This window comes from Boleophthalmus pectinirostris, unplaced genomic scaffold (assembly GCF_026225935.1).
Source record: "Boleophthalmus pectinirostris isolate CB_2022bp ecotype Guang Dong unplaced genomic scaffold, ASM2622593v1 HiC_scaffold_6, whole genome shotgun sequence".
Taxonomy (NCBI): domain Eukaryota; kingdom Metazoa; phylum Chordata; class Actinopteri; order Gobiiformes; family Gobiidae; genus Boleophthalmus; species Boleophthalmus pectinirostris.
The window spans coordinates 982,241-999,017 of NW_026571447.1; the positions used below are offsets into that span (position 1 = coordinate 982,241).

At 43.9% G+C, this 16,777-nt stretch overlaps 2 protein-coding genes across 6 annotated transcripts; one reads left to right on the forward strand and one right to left on the reverse strand.

Annotated features, from left to right (window-relative positions):
- Positions 1 to 946: 946 nt before the first annotated feature.
- Positions 947 to 10,761, reverse strand: LOC110157890 (histone H3-like centromeric protein A). Of its 4 annotated transcripts, none has more exons than XM_055163289.1 (6): positions 10,608 to 10,761; positions 8,595 to 8,660; positions 2,588 to 2,743; positions 2,114 to 2,238; positions 1,815 to 1,889; positions 947 to 1,126 (listed from the first exon to the last, which is right to left on the reverse strand). In XM_055163289.1, exons 2-6 carry the CDS (start codon positions 8,656 to 8,658, stop codon positions 1,091 to 1,093), a joined length of 456 nt encoding a protein of 151 aa, XP_055019264.1. In that variant the 5' UTR covers positions 8,659 to 8,660; positions 10,608 to 10,761; the 3' UTR covers positions 947 to 1,090. The 4 variants fall into 4 exon arrangements, with proteins under 4 accessions (XP_055019264.1, XP_055019265.1, XP_055019263.1 ...); XM_055163290.1 differs by having other exon boundaries at positions 947 to 1,123; positions 1,807 to 1,889; XM_055163288.1 differs by having other exon boundaries at positions 947 to 1,097; positions 2,567 to 2,743.
- Positions 3,155 to 14,620, forward strand: LOC110157889 (zinc finger protein 558-like). Of its 2 annotated transcripts, none has more exons than XM_020922272.2 (2): positions 3,155 to 3,680; positions 12,454 to 14,620. In XM_020922272.2, exons 1-2 carry the CDS (start codon positions 3,467 to 3,469, stop codon positions 13,779 to 13,781), a joined length of 1,542 nt encoding a protein of 513 aa, XP_020777931.2. In that variant the 5' UTR covers positions 3,155 to 3,466; the 3' UTR covers positions 13,782 to 14,620. The 2 variants fall into 2 exon arrangements, with proteins under 2 accessions (XP_020777931.2, XP_055019257.1); XM_055163282.1 differs by lacking the exon at positions 3,155 to 3,680 and adding an exon at positions 3,688 to 3,822.
- Positions 14,621 to 16,777: the final 2,157 nt, after the last annotated feature.

The following is a 16,777-nucleotide window of genomic DNA, read 5'->3' on the forward strand; positions in this document are numbered from 1 at the left end:
GCTCCGGCCCTGCCGTGGGCTCTGAGCCTCCGGTCTGGTCCCGGTTTGGTCCTGGTCTTGTCTCGGTCTCAGGCCCGGTCTGGTCCCAGTCTCAGTAGCGCTCTGGTCCCGGTCTGGTCCCGGACCTGGTCCATCTGAACCAAAAGCTCTCAGTTCGATTCATTTTCATTGGTGTGAATGCGTCAGTCGGAGGCTTTGCACCACCTCGGAACCAGCCGCGGTTCTTGAGCGCGGAGGACCAGAGCAGCTCTGTCCCGGTCTCAGTCCTGCTCTGGTCTCGGTCTGGTCTCGGACCTGGATCCGTCCTGATTCAGTCCGTATGCGGTGAGACTGGGACCAGAGCGGGACCAGAGCGGGCCTGAGACCGAGACCGAGACAAGACCAGAACCAGACCGGGACCAGACCGGAGGCTCAGAGCCCACAGCAGGGCCGGAGCTCGAAGCTGAGGCTCGGACCCCGTGGAGGCCCGGAGTCAAAGCTCGGAGTCCGCCCTGGTCCCGGTCTGGTCCCGGTCTCAGTCCCGCTCTGGTCCCGGTCTGGTCCCGGTCTGGTCCCGGTCTCAGTCCCGCTCTGGTCCCGGCCTGGTCCCGGTCTCAGTCCCGCTCTGGTCTCGGACCTGGATCAGTCCTAGTTCAGTCCGTACGCGGTGCAAAAGTTCGGTATCGCAGTCACGGAAGTCACGTAAACGGGAAACGGCCGTTATCCGTTTTTTCCATTCTTCATTTAAACACAAAATCGAAAACTGAAAAAACGAATCGTTATCCATTTTTTCATTTTGGTTTTGGAGACAAATAACGAAGAAAACTGTTGTTTTTTCGTTTTCTTATTTTTGGTTTTATATTGAAAAACGAATGAACGAATGATACACGGATTCTAAACATTTAAGTTTTTCATTTTTTTATTAACAAAATATGAACAATGCATAACAAATTTACTTCTAGCAGGGCCCAGGAGAAATGACAAAATGAATCAAACATGCATCTATAGGGAACAACGCTAGAACAAGACTTAGAGGTCTTCGACTCTGCGGATGCGTCGGGTGAGCTGAATGTCGAGCACAGTCACTCTTTTGGCGTGAATCACACAGAGGTTAGCGTCTGAAAACAGCATCACCAAGAACAGCAGCCTGTCACAAAATATGTGTCAGATGCCCTCCCGTCCTCCTGTGTGTCAGATGCCCTCCCGTCCTCCTGTGTGTCAGATGCCCTCCTGTGTTTCTGTAGTGTTAGACTGAGATGGGAGCAGGTCAAATGTCTGCAGTTAATCTGCAGATGTTGTGGTGTGTCAGATGCCCTCCCAGATGTTGTGGTGTGGTTGGAGAATAGTCTCTATTCACACTTACATCACAGACCAGGAAGACGTTTGGAAACGTGCAATGACAACTTCCTGCGGGCTCTGTTCACTGTAGTAAGTCTGACAAAATCCAGAAAAATTTAGAAAATGTCCCAGTTTTCTTCATCTCCATGTCATTGTAGTGTTCCTTTATGTTCAGCCAATCAACAATTACAGCCATCCCTCAGTTTTCATCATTTCTCACTGACACACAACTCTGAGTGCACTGGTACATGTGATTAGAAGAGATGAGGCCAAATTCCAGATGATTCCAAACAGCACATACACCTGCAGTTTTCATTTTACCACTTCACATTTACTTCAGTGGGTTTAATCACAGTCGGTCGAGTCCAGTGTCGGGAACATCACATGTTTCCAAACATCTTTGTGGTTTGTGATGTAAGCATGAATAGAGTCTATGGCCATTGTCACTGACATGTGTGTTGTGTGTTGTGTGTTGTGTGTTGTGTTTGGTCGCTCACCTCCTGCAGAGCCAGCAGACCATTGACCTCCCACTGGTAAGACACTTGGGTAAAACTCTGACAGATTTCACGAACCTGAAATACGCATTAAGAACTGAATTCAGAAAGTGAAGTGTCTGCACCAACGCTGATCCAGGTCTAAACCAGGACAGAACCAGCACACAACAAAAACACCTATTCCTGGGTTTTAGTTTCCTGCTTAAAGCTGCTCCCTGATTTTCAAACCATGTAAAGAGAAAACCATCTAAATGCATTTATAGATGTGGGCTGGGACAAAGCTGAGGGTCACTGTGACTGACCAGACGGGCGAAGGGGCCTTTGCGCAGCAGCAGGTTGGTGCTTTTCTGGTATTTGCCAATTTCATTGAGCGCTTTGACCCCAGGACAGTACCTCGTCTTCCGCGGAGACCCTCCAGGGGGCGCTCCTGCACACACACAAAATTAAGACCGACTTTAGCCCTGGTCCAGTCCCAGTCCCAGTCCCCAGTCTAGTCCTTGGTTTATTCCCCAGTTTATTCCCTTTTCCAGTCTCAGGCAAGTCCCCGGTCCAGTCCTGGTTTATTCCCTCTGTCTAGTCCACGGTTTAGTCCACGGGCTAGTCCCCGGTCTGGTCCCCGGTCTGGTCCCTGGTCTGGTCCCCGGTCTGGTCCCTGGTCTGGTCCCCGGTCTGGTCCCCGGTCTGGTCCCTGGTCTGGTCCCCGGTCTGGTCCCTGGTCTGGTCCCCGGTCTGGTCCCTGGTCTGGTCCCTGTTACTTGAGGGTCCGCTCCTGTTACTTGGGGGTCCACTGCGCCTGGGGGGCCGCGGCGAGCTGGGGGGCGGTGGTATGGGGCCTCGTCGTTTGGGGTTGGTCCCTTTACGGCGACTGGACAAGGTGTTGTGCTTCATGACTTCACGACTCGGAGGGTCAGGGGTCAAAGAGGAGGAACCAGCTGCAGGTGGAAGACAAATGGTATTATTGAGTAGGTCTGGTACGATATATCGCAACAGTAGTAGTAGCAGTAGCAGCTCAGGTGGTAGAACGTTTGTCCACTGATCTGAAGGTTGGTGGTTCAAATCCCACTCTTGACATAAAACATCATTGGTTGAGCGGTCAGATCCACTGACCCACAGGTTGCTGATGTGATTCCAGCTCCCACACATGAATGCTGTTGTTGTGTCCTTGGGCAAGACACTTAACCCACCTTGCCCCCAGTGTCTGTGTGAATGGGTGAGTGGTTCCTTGTTGTAAAAAGTGCTTTGAGTACCTTGAAGGTGGAAAAGCGCTACAGAAAAATGTGACCATTTAGTAGTAGTTTAACAGTTTAAAAATATAAAGGCATAAGCAGAGTGTGTGTGTTAAACATGTGAATAAAAACACAAGTCCAGGTGTGTTTATGATGACATAACTACACTAGAACAGACATTAGAAAAAAACATGATAAGGGCCCCCTGTGGCCCCCCACGATTCACAAGTCTTTATATAAACACACCGAAAGAAAACAGTATCCAACAACTTTTGTCTTTTGACTCTGGACCTCGCGCGAGATTAAGTTTGAGCGCGATGTCAGTTTCCTCTCCGCCCCTTCCTCAAACCAGACCCCAGATCCGAGACACTCGAGAGACACGAGACACCGCGCTGGAATAACGGGCACTGGAGTTCGGAAAGGAGCAGGATGCAGGAGTCTCACCGTGAGTCTCCGGGAGCGGAGCTGCGCGCTCTGTTCATGAAACGCCACGCCGCTTTTGCGCAGGAAATGTGGGCGCTGTTTGAGCAAACTGTGACGCAACTGGAGAAAGAAGTGCGCGATTTACGAGCGGAAAACGAAAGACTGCGGTGCCTCCTGAAAAAGAGCCAAAAGAACCGAGTCCCGCTCAAGGCACAGACCGGTGAGTCCCGAAATGTGTAAGTGACTGAGCAGTGGTGTTTATCATGAGCAAGTGTTTCTCCATGGATGAGCAGCCAGGGACGAACACAAAGTACAACACAGTGTTGGGAAGTACCCATTCTGAATACTTCAGAATACTCATCGTGAGTACCTATATTCCAGTACAGTTACTTTTTCAGCTGGTGATGTTCAGAATACAGTTAGACCTGCTTTAACAAGAGCAAAGGTGCAGGCTCTATGTGGTTACACAGTTTCGGTTCAAACGGAACTGAATCAGAAACCACAGCTCTGCAGAACAAACTGAAACAAGACAAATCTATTTACTCATGTTTCACATCTTTACTAGAACATAATACGTCCATGTATTTAGCACACAGTCCTCTGATTGACCCCTGTAAGAGAGTGTGTTCTTGTTCTTGTCAAGTATTTATTGTGTGCATGTGGGGAGTATTGTTCACATTAAAGGGGGTCGTGTGGTGAGACAGTCCTACACCAGAAAACTCAAGTGCCTTCATTTACACACAGATAAAGAGTGTTTCCTTCTGAGTAAATCGTGCACTTCTATAACGGCTCTATAGGCTCTCACACACGGTGGAAATACACTGAACACATGGAAGTGACTGAGGTCAAACAAGGGTCCACATCACACTCATCTCTCATCTCTGTTCTAATGTCCTTTTCACATCACAAACACACCTGGACTTGTGTTTTGTTTCATTCACATGTTTAACACACAAACTCTGCACATTAAGGCTGAGTTCTTCTCTCAAACAGAAAACACTTTGTTCCACTTTGTGATGTCATGTGGTAACACAGAAAGTGTTCCACTGTGTTTTTAAACTCCATAAACCTTCACTAGAATCATTTGGATGATTGCAGCTCTGGAATTGCCCATCTCTACTGAACTAAAGGTAAAACTTAGATGTTCACTTGGAAACTTCAGCTTCATGACATCACAAGGTGGAACGGAGCATTTTGGGCTTTGAAGATGTAGACAGACTAATAATAAAGAGTTACTCAAACATGTGATGAAACAAAACACAACTCCAGGTCTGTTTTTGAGGATGTAGCTGTATTATAACTAGGGGTGTCAAATTATGCGTTAATTGCGATTAATTAATTACAGTCATATTTAGCGCGTTATGTTTTTTAATCGCGTTAATCTCATTTTTAATCTCTAACTTTACTGTTTCTCTATGCGAGTTGCTTTATTATAAAAACCTGTTTTATAATACACACACACAAAAAAAAACACATTTATAATTTTTTTAATTCGGTAATTCCACTCATTGCCAGAAACCCACACAAAACGCGCGCAGAGCAGAGCAAAGAGCGATGTAAACGTCATGTTCACGTTGACGGCGTCAGTCACAATGGACGAGGTCGTAGAGCCAGTAGAACAGAGGCAGCAGTGCACAGGTAAAAACACATTCGTGTCTTGGAAATTATTCTCCCGACGTGAAATATAAAAGAAAATAACTAATATAAAATCGCCTACAACTTAAATGTCACTGGTGAAAACCTGCATAGGCTCATGATGTCTGCACTACTGTCCTATACACAAACACACACAAACACACACACACACACACACACACACAAACACACACACACACACACACACACACACACAAACACACACAAACACACACACACACAAACACACACACACACACACACACACAAACCCACACACAAACACACACACACACAAACACACACAAACACACACACACACAAACACACACAAACACACACAAACACACACACACACACACACCAAACACAAACCCACACAAACACAAACAAACACAAACAAACACAAACACACAACAAACACAAACACAACACAAACACACACACACACAAACACACACAAACCCACACAAACACACACACACAAACACACACAAACCCACACAAACACACACACAAACAAACACAAACACACACACACACACACAAATAAACACAAACACACACAAACACACACAAACACACACAAACACACACAAACACACACAAACACAAACACACACACAAACACACACACACACACAAACACACACAAACACACACAAACCCACACAAACACACACAAACACACACACAAACACAAACACACACAAACACACACAAACCCACACACACCTTCATCATCGTCATTAACCTCAGAACGCGCGAAACACGTTTCCTTCCGTAGTTACAGCGCGGACACCGACGTGCTCCCGTGCGCCGCGTGTGGATCGTGTTTTCTCGCGTAAACTGCGCTTCCTCCTGTGCACCTCTAAACCAGAACTAAGACCAAGACTAAAACCAGGACTAACCCAGTCCAGGACTAAACCAGGACTAAACCAGAACTAAAACCAGAACTAAAACCAGAACTAAAACCAGGTCTTAACCAGGACTAAACCAGGACTAAACCAGAACTAAAACCAGAACTAACACCAGGACTAAAATCAGGATTAATCCATTCCAGGACTAAACTAGGACTAAAGTAGGACTAAAGCAGGTCTAAACCAGGACTAAAACCAGTGATCTCATATATAAAACATTTCTCTATCAATAATATTTTTAATATGGTTAAGGAAAGACTGGACTTTTTATTGTCTTTAAGTAGACAAAAGTTATTATGTTCAGATTTCCTCGTCTTTGCTACTTTACAGCAAACAGTTTCTTATTCATGGAGACTTGGGCTCAACAGCCAATTTGGAGAGATTTGTTAAACAATAAATGACTTTATAAAGTCACTTTTTTTTGTTCTATATCAGTCTTTTGATCTGCCACAATAATGTAATAATGAATTTAAATGAAAATACCTCAAATTGAAGCTTTTCTCAGCAATTTTTAGATGAGATTAAAATGAGATTAATTAGATTAATTAATTACAGATCATAATTAATTAATCTCTAAATTTTTTTAATCGCATGACAGCACTAATGATAACATGATGTAAAGTTCACAAGGATCAGTTTTGTGTGTAATACAGGAGCTTTAAATGCTTATGACAGGTTTTCATGTTGTTCTAATTCCTCCTTGTTTTGGTGGGTGATACCTGTGTTCAATATGTATCATAGTTTTGCATCAGTTAAGTGACAGTTTGTGGAAATACTGTGTGAGCTGTAAAACAGAATTCCTCTGCCTATGTCATCAGACTTTTTCTGACACTTTAAACCCACTTACCATCCACCCGCCCGCCGGCGGGCAATTTTCCAATAAAAATGTTCACTCTGTATATTCACCTTCATTATTGTTTTCACTACTGGCATGCCATACATCGTTTGAAAGCTTAATTTCTCAATAAAACAACCATATCATTAATTTTATGCCGTACAACGAACCCAAAACGCGATAACTTAAAAATTCACATCATAATCAAAGAATAAGATACGCGAAAAGTTGTACTCAATAAATCCGTAATAATCCACAGAAAAAGAATATCAAGTTGTTTTTTCCATAAAATAATTCCATGTGGGTAAATAATCCAGAAAATCCTCGTCCGTATGAATGGATGAAAGCGTGAATGAAAATATTATGTTGCCTTTCCGAGCCTTCTCCCTCTCTGAGTTCCGTTTCTCTTGGGTACGCTTGTTTTCCTCACACTCTTAGCTTCAAAATGAGACCCTCCCCGCTGTTGTCGGTGTTTTGTGAAATATCTTAAAAGGTTCGTGGGAAGTAGTCACAACCAGGCAATCACTATTTCACATCAATCAATGCCAGCACACAATGAAGCTAGAGTAAACGTGTCTGTCTATTCCCCGCTTAACATTGTTACAACAAGCTAGAATAAATGTGCCTGTTTATTCCCCGCTCAATAATTGTTACAATGAAGCTAGAACAAATGTGTCCGTTTACTCCCCGCTTAACATTGCTACACACACAATGAAGCTAGAATAAATGTGTCCGTTTACTCCCCGCTCAACATTGCAATCATCACACAATGAGGCTAGAATAAATGTGTCCGTTTATTCCCCGCTCAACATTGTTACAATCATATCAATCAATCAATGGGTTTAAGCATCAATCATCACACAAACTGGCACATAAGAAAATCAAACTCACCGTTGACACTGGACTGGAGAGCCAACAACCCACGGCAGAGTGGCTTAAACCCGGCTGGGCGTTCGTACGCAACCCGCAGCAGACTCTAAAGTGGGTGCTTTCCCTCCGCCTCTATATATTCTCTTCATGCACCTGTGCGTGCAGAGAGGGCCAGTCTCCACCGCGCACACATACATGGAGAAGCATTCCTGTCCCATGTCCAGTCTTTTGAAACTGGCAATGGGGCAGGATGCCCTGTTTTTCATAAACACAGTGTCCTTGGCACAATCCCCTACTAGAAGATAACGAGTTGTATAAGCATAATATTGACTCCGTGCAGGCATGCAGGCCTAGTGAATTGATCTCAGGACCATCTTATATGTTCCCACTACATTCCACCCTGTGGTCCTGTGATCAATTCATAAAGGCAGAGGAGTCCAAGTCATCATTAATATGTAAATATTGCAATATAAAATCATATAAGTGCCTTCTTTCTTCAAAAGTGAAATGGCGTTGCCAGTAATTCTGGTTCTGCCACCACGTCAGTTGTAGTGTATGAAGCTCAGGATTATCTGGCACCACCTCAACATGTATAATGTCACGCCCGAAGGCCCCCTCAGTGATTGTCATTATTATCTTCATGGTGCAAAATTATATAAAGTCCGTGCAATATGTCGTTTGAGCCGAGTAATGCGAATCCAAGTAAGCACGTTACAGCACGTTAAAGCAGCAATAATACAAATCAGTATAACAAGTGGCGGCGCTAGCAGCCGACGGGCAAAGGGTGATAGCCCCGTGAAGATGTCATACCAGAATTTTGCTCTACCAATTTTGCCACTGCCTCCACTTTCTTTGATTGGAAGAGAGTTGTCACCTGTAACTTGGACACGGCATGATCGTGTTGGTCGTCTGCCAATCAACAGGGTCCACCAGGGCATCCCTGTTAACATAAAGCACTTCAGAACATGTTAACCTATTGCCTGGGGTAGCATTTGTCCCCAGGCACATTTACCCAGTGTTCTTATCCTGGGTACATTACGGTAACTATTTTGTCATTACCTTGGGCTATAATTTCTGCCGCTTTAGGAGGCCCCTGAGGCTGTTTTACCCATACTTTAGCCCCAGTCTTATCAGTTGAGCCAAATCCTCCCTCTCCCCGCCCTGTCAAGTGCGTGGGAGGTTGGATTTCAACTGGAGTGGACATGTCACAAGGTTTTATTAACAACTGAGCAATTTTGTCTCCTTTGTTAATTACAAATGGTTCAGATTTAATATTTTGCAATACTACTCCAATTTCTCCTTGATAATCACTATCAATTACTCCTGCCAGAACGGTTACGCCTTTAAGGGACAGTCCCGATCTGGGGAGGATGTGTCCGTACGTTTCAGTAGGGCACTGTAGGGCTAAGCCTATTTTTATTACAGTCGGAGCGTTTTGTAGAAGAGTGACAGTGTCCATTAATACCAAATCTAGATTCGCACCGCTTCAAGCAGGTGCTGTTTCCAATTGGACAGTGAGTTATCAACTGACAATTTTTTCAAGGTTCCTTTCAACAACCCATTCATTCTCTCAATCAAACCAGCCGCTTGGGGATGATATGGCACATGATATACTGTTCAATCAATTGCAAACATTTAAGCGTCGAGTTTTGGTTAGCAAATTTACACGGGTGTACTACAACTACGCCTGAATAAGTGTCTACAGCGGTACTTGAGTTTCGCCAGTGCAGTTCCACCGGCACATGAGGGCGGGCGTCGTCTAACGACCATCTCATTGCCCTTATGCCCAGGGCCTGGCCACCTCCCTAATCTTAATAGCCTCTACGCACGTCCTCCAGATCAGGATACAATCCTGGCTTCCACTGTTTTCTGATTTTTCTCTGCTCCCTACGTTGCTTATCCAATAAGGGACGCATTTGATCAGGCACCACTTGCTGCACCTTACGGCGCCTGATCACTGGGCGAGCTACTGCCCCTCCGGGTGCAGGCTCATCATCACTCCAGATATTACCATCCCAGGTTTCTGGGTCCCAGTCCTCAGCCTCAACTTTTGCAATAAAAGCGCGAACCTGGGGCCGTGTCACATCGCGAGGCGTCTTACGCCTGGCCTGTCTATGCTGTTTAGGAACCCTTCCTACAGCTTTCTCTGCCATTCGGGCGAGTCTTTCTACTTGTGACTCTAGCTCCGCATTTCTCTCCTGTAAATACCGCGCGTACTGCGCCTGCTGTTTCCATGCATGTGCGCAAATCCACATGCGCCTTCGTACTCCGGCCAGCGGAGCCCTTTTGTCAGGAATCACCCCCTGCAAGGTAGTCAACACAGCCTGGACATCCCCGGTCTGTACGCCAGGTCCCCAGTCACCAGGGGTCCCCCCCTGGTCCAACAAACATGTATACACGGGCTGCCACAGCCCGGTCCAACCCATCCCCATCTGCGGGACGGTCTCCTCGGGCATTTTCTTTTTCCGTGAAAACATAGTGAATCTTCCCCTTTAATTTAGTATCCTGCCGACAACGCCAAAAATGTTTTGTGAAATATCTTAAAAGGTTCGTGGGAAGTAGTCACAACCAGGCAATCACTATTTCACATCAATCAATGCCAGCACACAATGAAGCTAGAGCAAACGTGTCTGTCTATTCCCCGCTTAACATTGTTACAACAAGCTAGAATAAATGTGCCTGTTTATTCCCCGCTCAATAATTGTTACAATGAAGCTAGAACAAATGTGTCCGTTTACTCCCCGCTTAACATTGCTACACACACAATGAGGCTAGAATAAATATGTCCGTTTATTTCCCGCTCAACATTGTTACAATCATATCAATCAATCAATGGGTTTAAGCATCAATCATCACACAAACTGGCACATAAGAAAATCAAACTCACCGTTGACACTGGGCTGGAGAGCCAACAACCCACGGCAGAGTGGCTTAAACCCGGCTGGGCGTTCGTACGCAACCCGCAGCAGACTCTAAAGTGGGTGCTTTCCCTCCGCCTCTATATATTCTCTTCATGCACCTGTGCGTGCAGAGAGGGCCAGTCTCCACCGCGCACACATACATGGAGAAGCATTCCTGTCCCACGTCCAGTCTTTTGAAACTGGCAATGGGGCAGGGTGCCCTGTTTTTCGTAAACACAGTGTCCTTGGCACAATCCCCTACTAGAAGATAACGAGTTGTATAAGCATAATATTGACTTCGTGCAGGCATGCAGGCCTAGTGAATTGATCTCAGGACCATCTTATATGTTCCCACTACAGTCGGTGGCGGGGTTTAGGTGGGACAAGCCACTGAAGAAGCTAACGCACCCACCTACTTCCTGGCTTTACGCACGCGTCATCAGTTTGTTTCTCTTCAGTCATTGGCTCTTCCAGAAAGTGATTGACATATTGTTTTAGCCTATCACCAGAGCTTTCAAACGGTGGGTGGGACATGCAGATAGGCTTTGAAAAGGAAGCTGTGTTTACAAGCGCAACAAAGACAGACACAAGAAGCAGTTCGGGAGGGGCCATATTGGGCAGATCTGCCACTTGGAGGACAATTATGGCTACTTTTAAGGTTTTTTTCTTGAGAAAACATGCCTAAAGCTCAGAAGAATTAGTATTATAATAATAACAATTATTATTATTATTATATTATTATTATTATTTTGGCACAAATTTGGCAATCTTGTGCCGAATTGTCATTTTGTTTACACAAAGGCTCACAGCATCAAAACCCTTTGTCCTAGAGATCTGAAATTCTACACAGTTGTTGCCAACAACTTGAACAATGAGTGTAGTGAGTCACAAATGCCTAGCAGGAAGTATGACCAAGCTAAGGCCTTTATTTTTTTCTATTGTGTTTTCGAAGCAAAAAAATATTTTTTTTAATTGACTGTACTGTAGGTTAGGCAGCACTCACAGTCTTCATATACATATCTACAGAAACTAGAAGGCCTAAGCTTTAAAATGGTGCCTCACACAAGCATGTGGGTTCTAAGGTTTTCTTTTAATAAGCTATGGCACTTGGGTATGTAGTGCTATTGTGCACACGCCAAATTAGGTGGATGGTAACAGGTTAAATCTCTTTACATTTTCACTTTCTTAAAACCCTCACGCTCTCCTCGGGGTCACATTGACCTGAAGATTTTTTTTTTCCTTCCCACTCTCTTGGGGTGGTTCAATCAGACTCAAAAATTTATTTTCAAATAAATTCTCGCCAGGTGAGAAAATAAATTTTTGGGTCTGATTGATCCACCCCAAGAGAGCGGGAAGGAAAAAAAAAATGGGGTCAATGTGACCCCCGAGGAGAGCATGAACATTTGAAACAGTTCGCAGTGGTCCAAAGTTCTTCCTCACTTACCTACAGCATTCAAAGCATCTGAATTATTCACCATGATATAAGTTCTTCACAACTCTTAGAGACCAGAGCAGAGTTTTGTCCTCACTGTAAATGATAAAAACAAAAAAACAAAACCAAAACAAAGCATGCCAACCTTGCACTTTCTGATTCTCAGACAGTACAACACTTCCACCAGACAGTACATGGCAAATTTATTTTGATCTGAAGAGCTGCTTATACAATAGATCTGTACAGGGGCTAGACACATTTTACTTAAATGCATGAGCAAAAATGGGTACAGCACCTTTTAAAAAGTGTTTAATTGAACTCAGTTGAAAATATATATATATTTTTTTAGATTATTATTATTATTAACACTTCAACAACTTTTATTTTTTGTCTTTTTCCAGAGCATGAACACAAACCAGAATCGGATATGGAAATTCTGACAGAAAACTCCTCGGATTCTGAAGACGATTGGAGACAACAACAGCGCAGCGTCGCCCAAACCGTCCAATCAAAGCAGGAGGAGCTGACGGAGAACTCCTCAGACTCTGACTGCGAGGAGGAACTCAAATGCACCACGAGGAGAGAGACTGACCCACAGACCAAGCACTCCTCCCAGCCACAGGGGCATGAAGTAAAAACGATAAAGCTCTCCACACAGGCTCCAAAGAAAAACATATTTGTGTGCCCCCATTGTAAGAGATCCTTCAGTCACAAATCCATCCTGGACATGCACATCTTGGCCCATGAGAGAAACAGAACCTTTGACTGTTCAGAATGTGGATCGTCCTTCACCTACAAGTACCGTCTGGAGCGCCACAAGGGGATCCACCTGAGGAAAAGGCCCTCAGTCTGTGAGAACAATGCCCCAACACAGCACACGACTGACACCAACACAGAGACAAAGAAGCAGACTCCTCCATCTGAAGAGCAATATGGCAGAGAACCTGATGGAAAACCTGATGGAAAACCTGATGGAAAACCTGATGGAAAACCTGATGGAGAACCTGATGAGTTGAAGGAGCAGAAACATGTGCATGCACGTCCCATGTGCTTTCAATGCAACAAGACCTTCTCCACCACTGGAAATTTGCATAAACACATGCGGAATCTTCATGGGAACAAGTTCTCGAAGAGGAAGAGGCAGAAGAACCTCGAGTCTGGGCACAAGCACTTGGCCTGTCCCACGTGTGACAAACGCTTCCTGTTTCGGAGCAAGCTTGAAAAACACATGAAGTCCCACACACACGTGACCTCGCCAGACTCCCACGTGACGTCTCCAAACTCCCACGTGACTTCTCCAAACTCCCACGTGACGTCTCCAAACTCCCACGTGACTTCTCCAAACTCCCACGTGACTTCTCCAAACTCCCACGTGACGTCTCCAAACTCCCACGTGACTTCTCCAAACTCCCACGTGACGTCTCCAAACTCCCACGTGACGTCTCCAAACTCCCACGTGACGTCTCCAAACTCCCACGTGACGTCTCCAAACTCCCACGTGACGTCTCCAAACTCCCACGTGACGTCCACACACACACAACAAAAGATGGAGAAGCGCTTTGAATGTGACATATGCCACAAACGTTTTCGAGACCGCAACTACCTGAAGGACCACCGCCGAATGCACACCGGAGAGAAACCTTACAGGTGTCAGCTCTGTGACAAGTCCTTCACCTTCAAGACACTTCTCCACACTCACATGAAAACTCACAGAGAACTTTACCACTGACCACACTCAAAAGAAAGGATCATTTATGTGTATCAGATGCCCTTCCATACCTCTATATCCCTTTGTGTCAGATGCCCTTCCATCCATGCCCTTACACACCTGCGACACTGACTGCTCTCTGACAGGTCATGGACTCCTCTGTCTCCTCTGTCTCCTCTGTCTCTGCTCATCTGCTGTAACAGAGCCATGAGTTTGAAGACTATTGGTTAATGAAGTTACACATTGAGTTGAAGCTTAATTAAACACTGAGATCTTATTTGTTGAACAGTACCATTGTGTTTCCTATATAATGTGCTATGTGCTTCTAAGCAATTTCCTTTGCAGAACTGGGACTGTGGAGACAACTGTTGGAGGGGGTTGTCACAAATTCTTACAGAACTAGGACTGTGGAGATAACCAACTGGCTTATCTAAACAGACTTGGTGTGATTTACAATGGTTTGGAGGGGGTTGTCACTTCCCCCAAAAAAGAAATGCTGACACTTCAAGGCAACGATTCAAGGCGGGAACCTGCTCAACATATTATTTGCATATTCATATGGATGTTTATAAAAATTGGATTGAAGTATTCAGAAGGGGTCAGATGCCTGATGTAAGCCCTATGTAACTTTGTAGGCAGTTAGGGACAACAATCTGACCCAGAGCTCTGTATTAGAATTGAATTGTCAGGGGAATAAATTTTTGTAACTTAAATTGATTGAGTCTAGTAATTTTTTATAGAACATGCCTAACAAGATGGTATTCACCGTCCCAAGAGCTCTGCTCTTAAACACGTCTTTGGAAAATCATTCATTGTGAATCGTCTCCTAACCTTCATTTCAAATAAAATATGAATTGGAATCTGTTCAGCCCGTTGCCAGTTTTCTCGGGGCAAGTGATCACAGACAACTTCCTGTCCACAACACACAGAAAAGCTTTTGCTTTGATATAAACAGAGGTGAGGAGGGGACATGTTGGGACTTTATACTAACACTGTGTCTTGTGTGTCTTGTTCATGGAACTAACGATTGGAACACATTTTCATTATTTTCAAGACCAATGCAAATGAGATAATGATTTATTGCATTATAAATGTGTATGGATTTTGGTGTGTTAACTTCACAGGGATTCAACAGATCTAGATGCAAACTGAGCCTGGAAGTGACAAAAGCCCGTGTGGATGTGGAGATGCTGTGTGTGTGTTTGTGTTTTTCTCTCCTCAGGTGTGACATGTCAATGAATCAGACAGTTCAAGTGTGCAGAGAAAGACACAAAAGCAACTGACAGACTAAACTCAAGTGAGGATCAGACCTTTCACACAAGCAGGTTTCAACTTCCACTCAGCTAAACTTTAGTCCTGTCTAATTTTTCTGCCTATTGCATTCTAAGTAGATTCTAAATAATAGGAACTTGAAATACATTTGAACTCCTTTTGACCAAACAATGTGCTCGCATTTCCTGACATATTTTTGGCAAGTTGTTGTAGAAAAAATTATATAGATCCTGTTTCCTTTTTCATCCTTCCTGTGGATAAACCCTGCCCTTCTCCTTCACCTTTCATTATTTTTCAATTCCGTTGGGAAGAGAAACAGTTTGAACAGAGGTTTGAGTCACACACATTTAATTCCCTTTTGCATTTGGAGTTCACAAACACATTTCTCGAGTCGTTTTCCGCTGTTAGGATCCAGCAACCACACAATTACGATGTTCGAATCCCAAAACTACAATATGACAATATCAGAACCAGAAACAAAAGTGATATGGTTCAAAAGACTTGAAAAGATCAACTTTGTCAATAGACACATCCCACTGGGAAAACAAACATGGAGGTTTGATGCTGACTTTTTTGGAAAATCCTTCCCAGTGTGAACTGCACCATGACTAGAAGTCTGAGATTCTTGATGTGTGCATTGTAAGTGTTACAGACATTATCTACATCTATAAACATTACCTGTGTTGTGTTATATAAACCAGGGGCGTCAAACTCAGATTCACAGAGGCCAAAATTAAAAACGAAATATTGATTTAAAAATGTGCATGTTTTCTCTTTCGTGATATGTAATAGTAAAGCTTTTATTATTAAAATAAATGTATTTAATAATAGTTTTGCTTAAACATTGAATCCAGAACAAGGTGAATATAAAATAATAACAACTTTTTAAATACATAATGTCTTTATAGCTGAGGTCCTATTAAGATAATTACACTAAATTTACATTTCAGCCATATATAAGTTCATGAATACAAAATGCATAAATAAACATTTATAGTAGTCAAATTGTTCCAGTACCTTGACTAACACAGTCTTCTTAGCAGAACATTTGTAAATGGTGCAAATAATCCAAGCCCCAAACCCACATCCAGGACATTTATAAACTCTCTGCAGATACAGCTGCTTCAACACTTATTTGATGCCAAGAATTGTTCCATTTATAATTAAATCTCCTGTTATCCTCTACTAGAGTAAATCATGTGGAAGTAGTTTCCCTGCACACATCGCGCTGTAGAAGAACGTCCTGAGGCTGTTGACTAGTGGTCCTGTCAACACAAACTAATACTCTCTTGTGTTATGTGTTGAAAAATCTACATTCACTGCTGTACTCATTTACTGGAAACCATCCCAACATGTCCTTCAACATATTTACTGTTAATAATTATCTGGCCCCAGTTTCAGTGAGTGCTTTTCCATTGAAACTGGTATTCCTCTGTCAGGTGCTGTCCAGTGCTCCCCTCAGTGTTTCTCTCCTGATGACCTGTGTACATCCCTCTGTATGTCTGCTGTACACCTGCCCATAAACTCACCTCTCTCTCTCTGTCTTTCTACCTGATCTACACTCTTCTCTATTTGCTCTTTCTCTCGCAAGAGAATAAACCCCACAAAGACAACTATTCACTCAAGATCTCTATTTCGTTCTCACCCAAAAATTTCCACAACAACGAGAACACAATTTGGCTGTATCTGCAAAGAGGCACTGCCTAAATATTCAGCTGTGTAAGTACACCAACCATAACTCAATC

Bases quoted from the DNA above. Each gene is read 5' to 3' on its own strand.
- LOC110157889 (XM_020922272.2), top strand. From the start codon at position 3,467: ATGCAGGAGTCTCACCGTGAGTCTCCGGGAGCGGAGCTGCGCGCTCTG. The intron at 3,681-12,453 runs GTGAGTCCCGAA...GTCTTTTTCCAG, and splicing joins CCCGCTCAAGGCACAGACCG to AGCATGAACACAAACCAGAA.
- LOC110157890 (XM_055163290.1), bottom strand. From the start codon at position 8,658: ATGCCCTGGTGGACCCTGTTGATTGGCAGACGACCAACACGATCATGC. The intron at 2,239-2,587 runs GTAACAGGAGCG...GTGTGTGTGCAG, and splicing joins CAGGCGCAGTGGACCCCCAA to GAGCGCCCCCTGGAGGGTCT. The intron at 1,124-1,806 runs CCAAACACAACA...TTGTGACAGGCT, and splicing joins GCTCTGCAGGAGGTGAGCGA to GCTGTTCTTGGTGATGCTGT.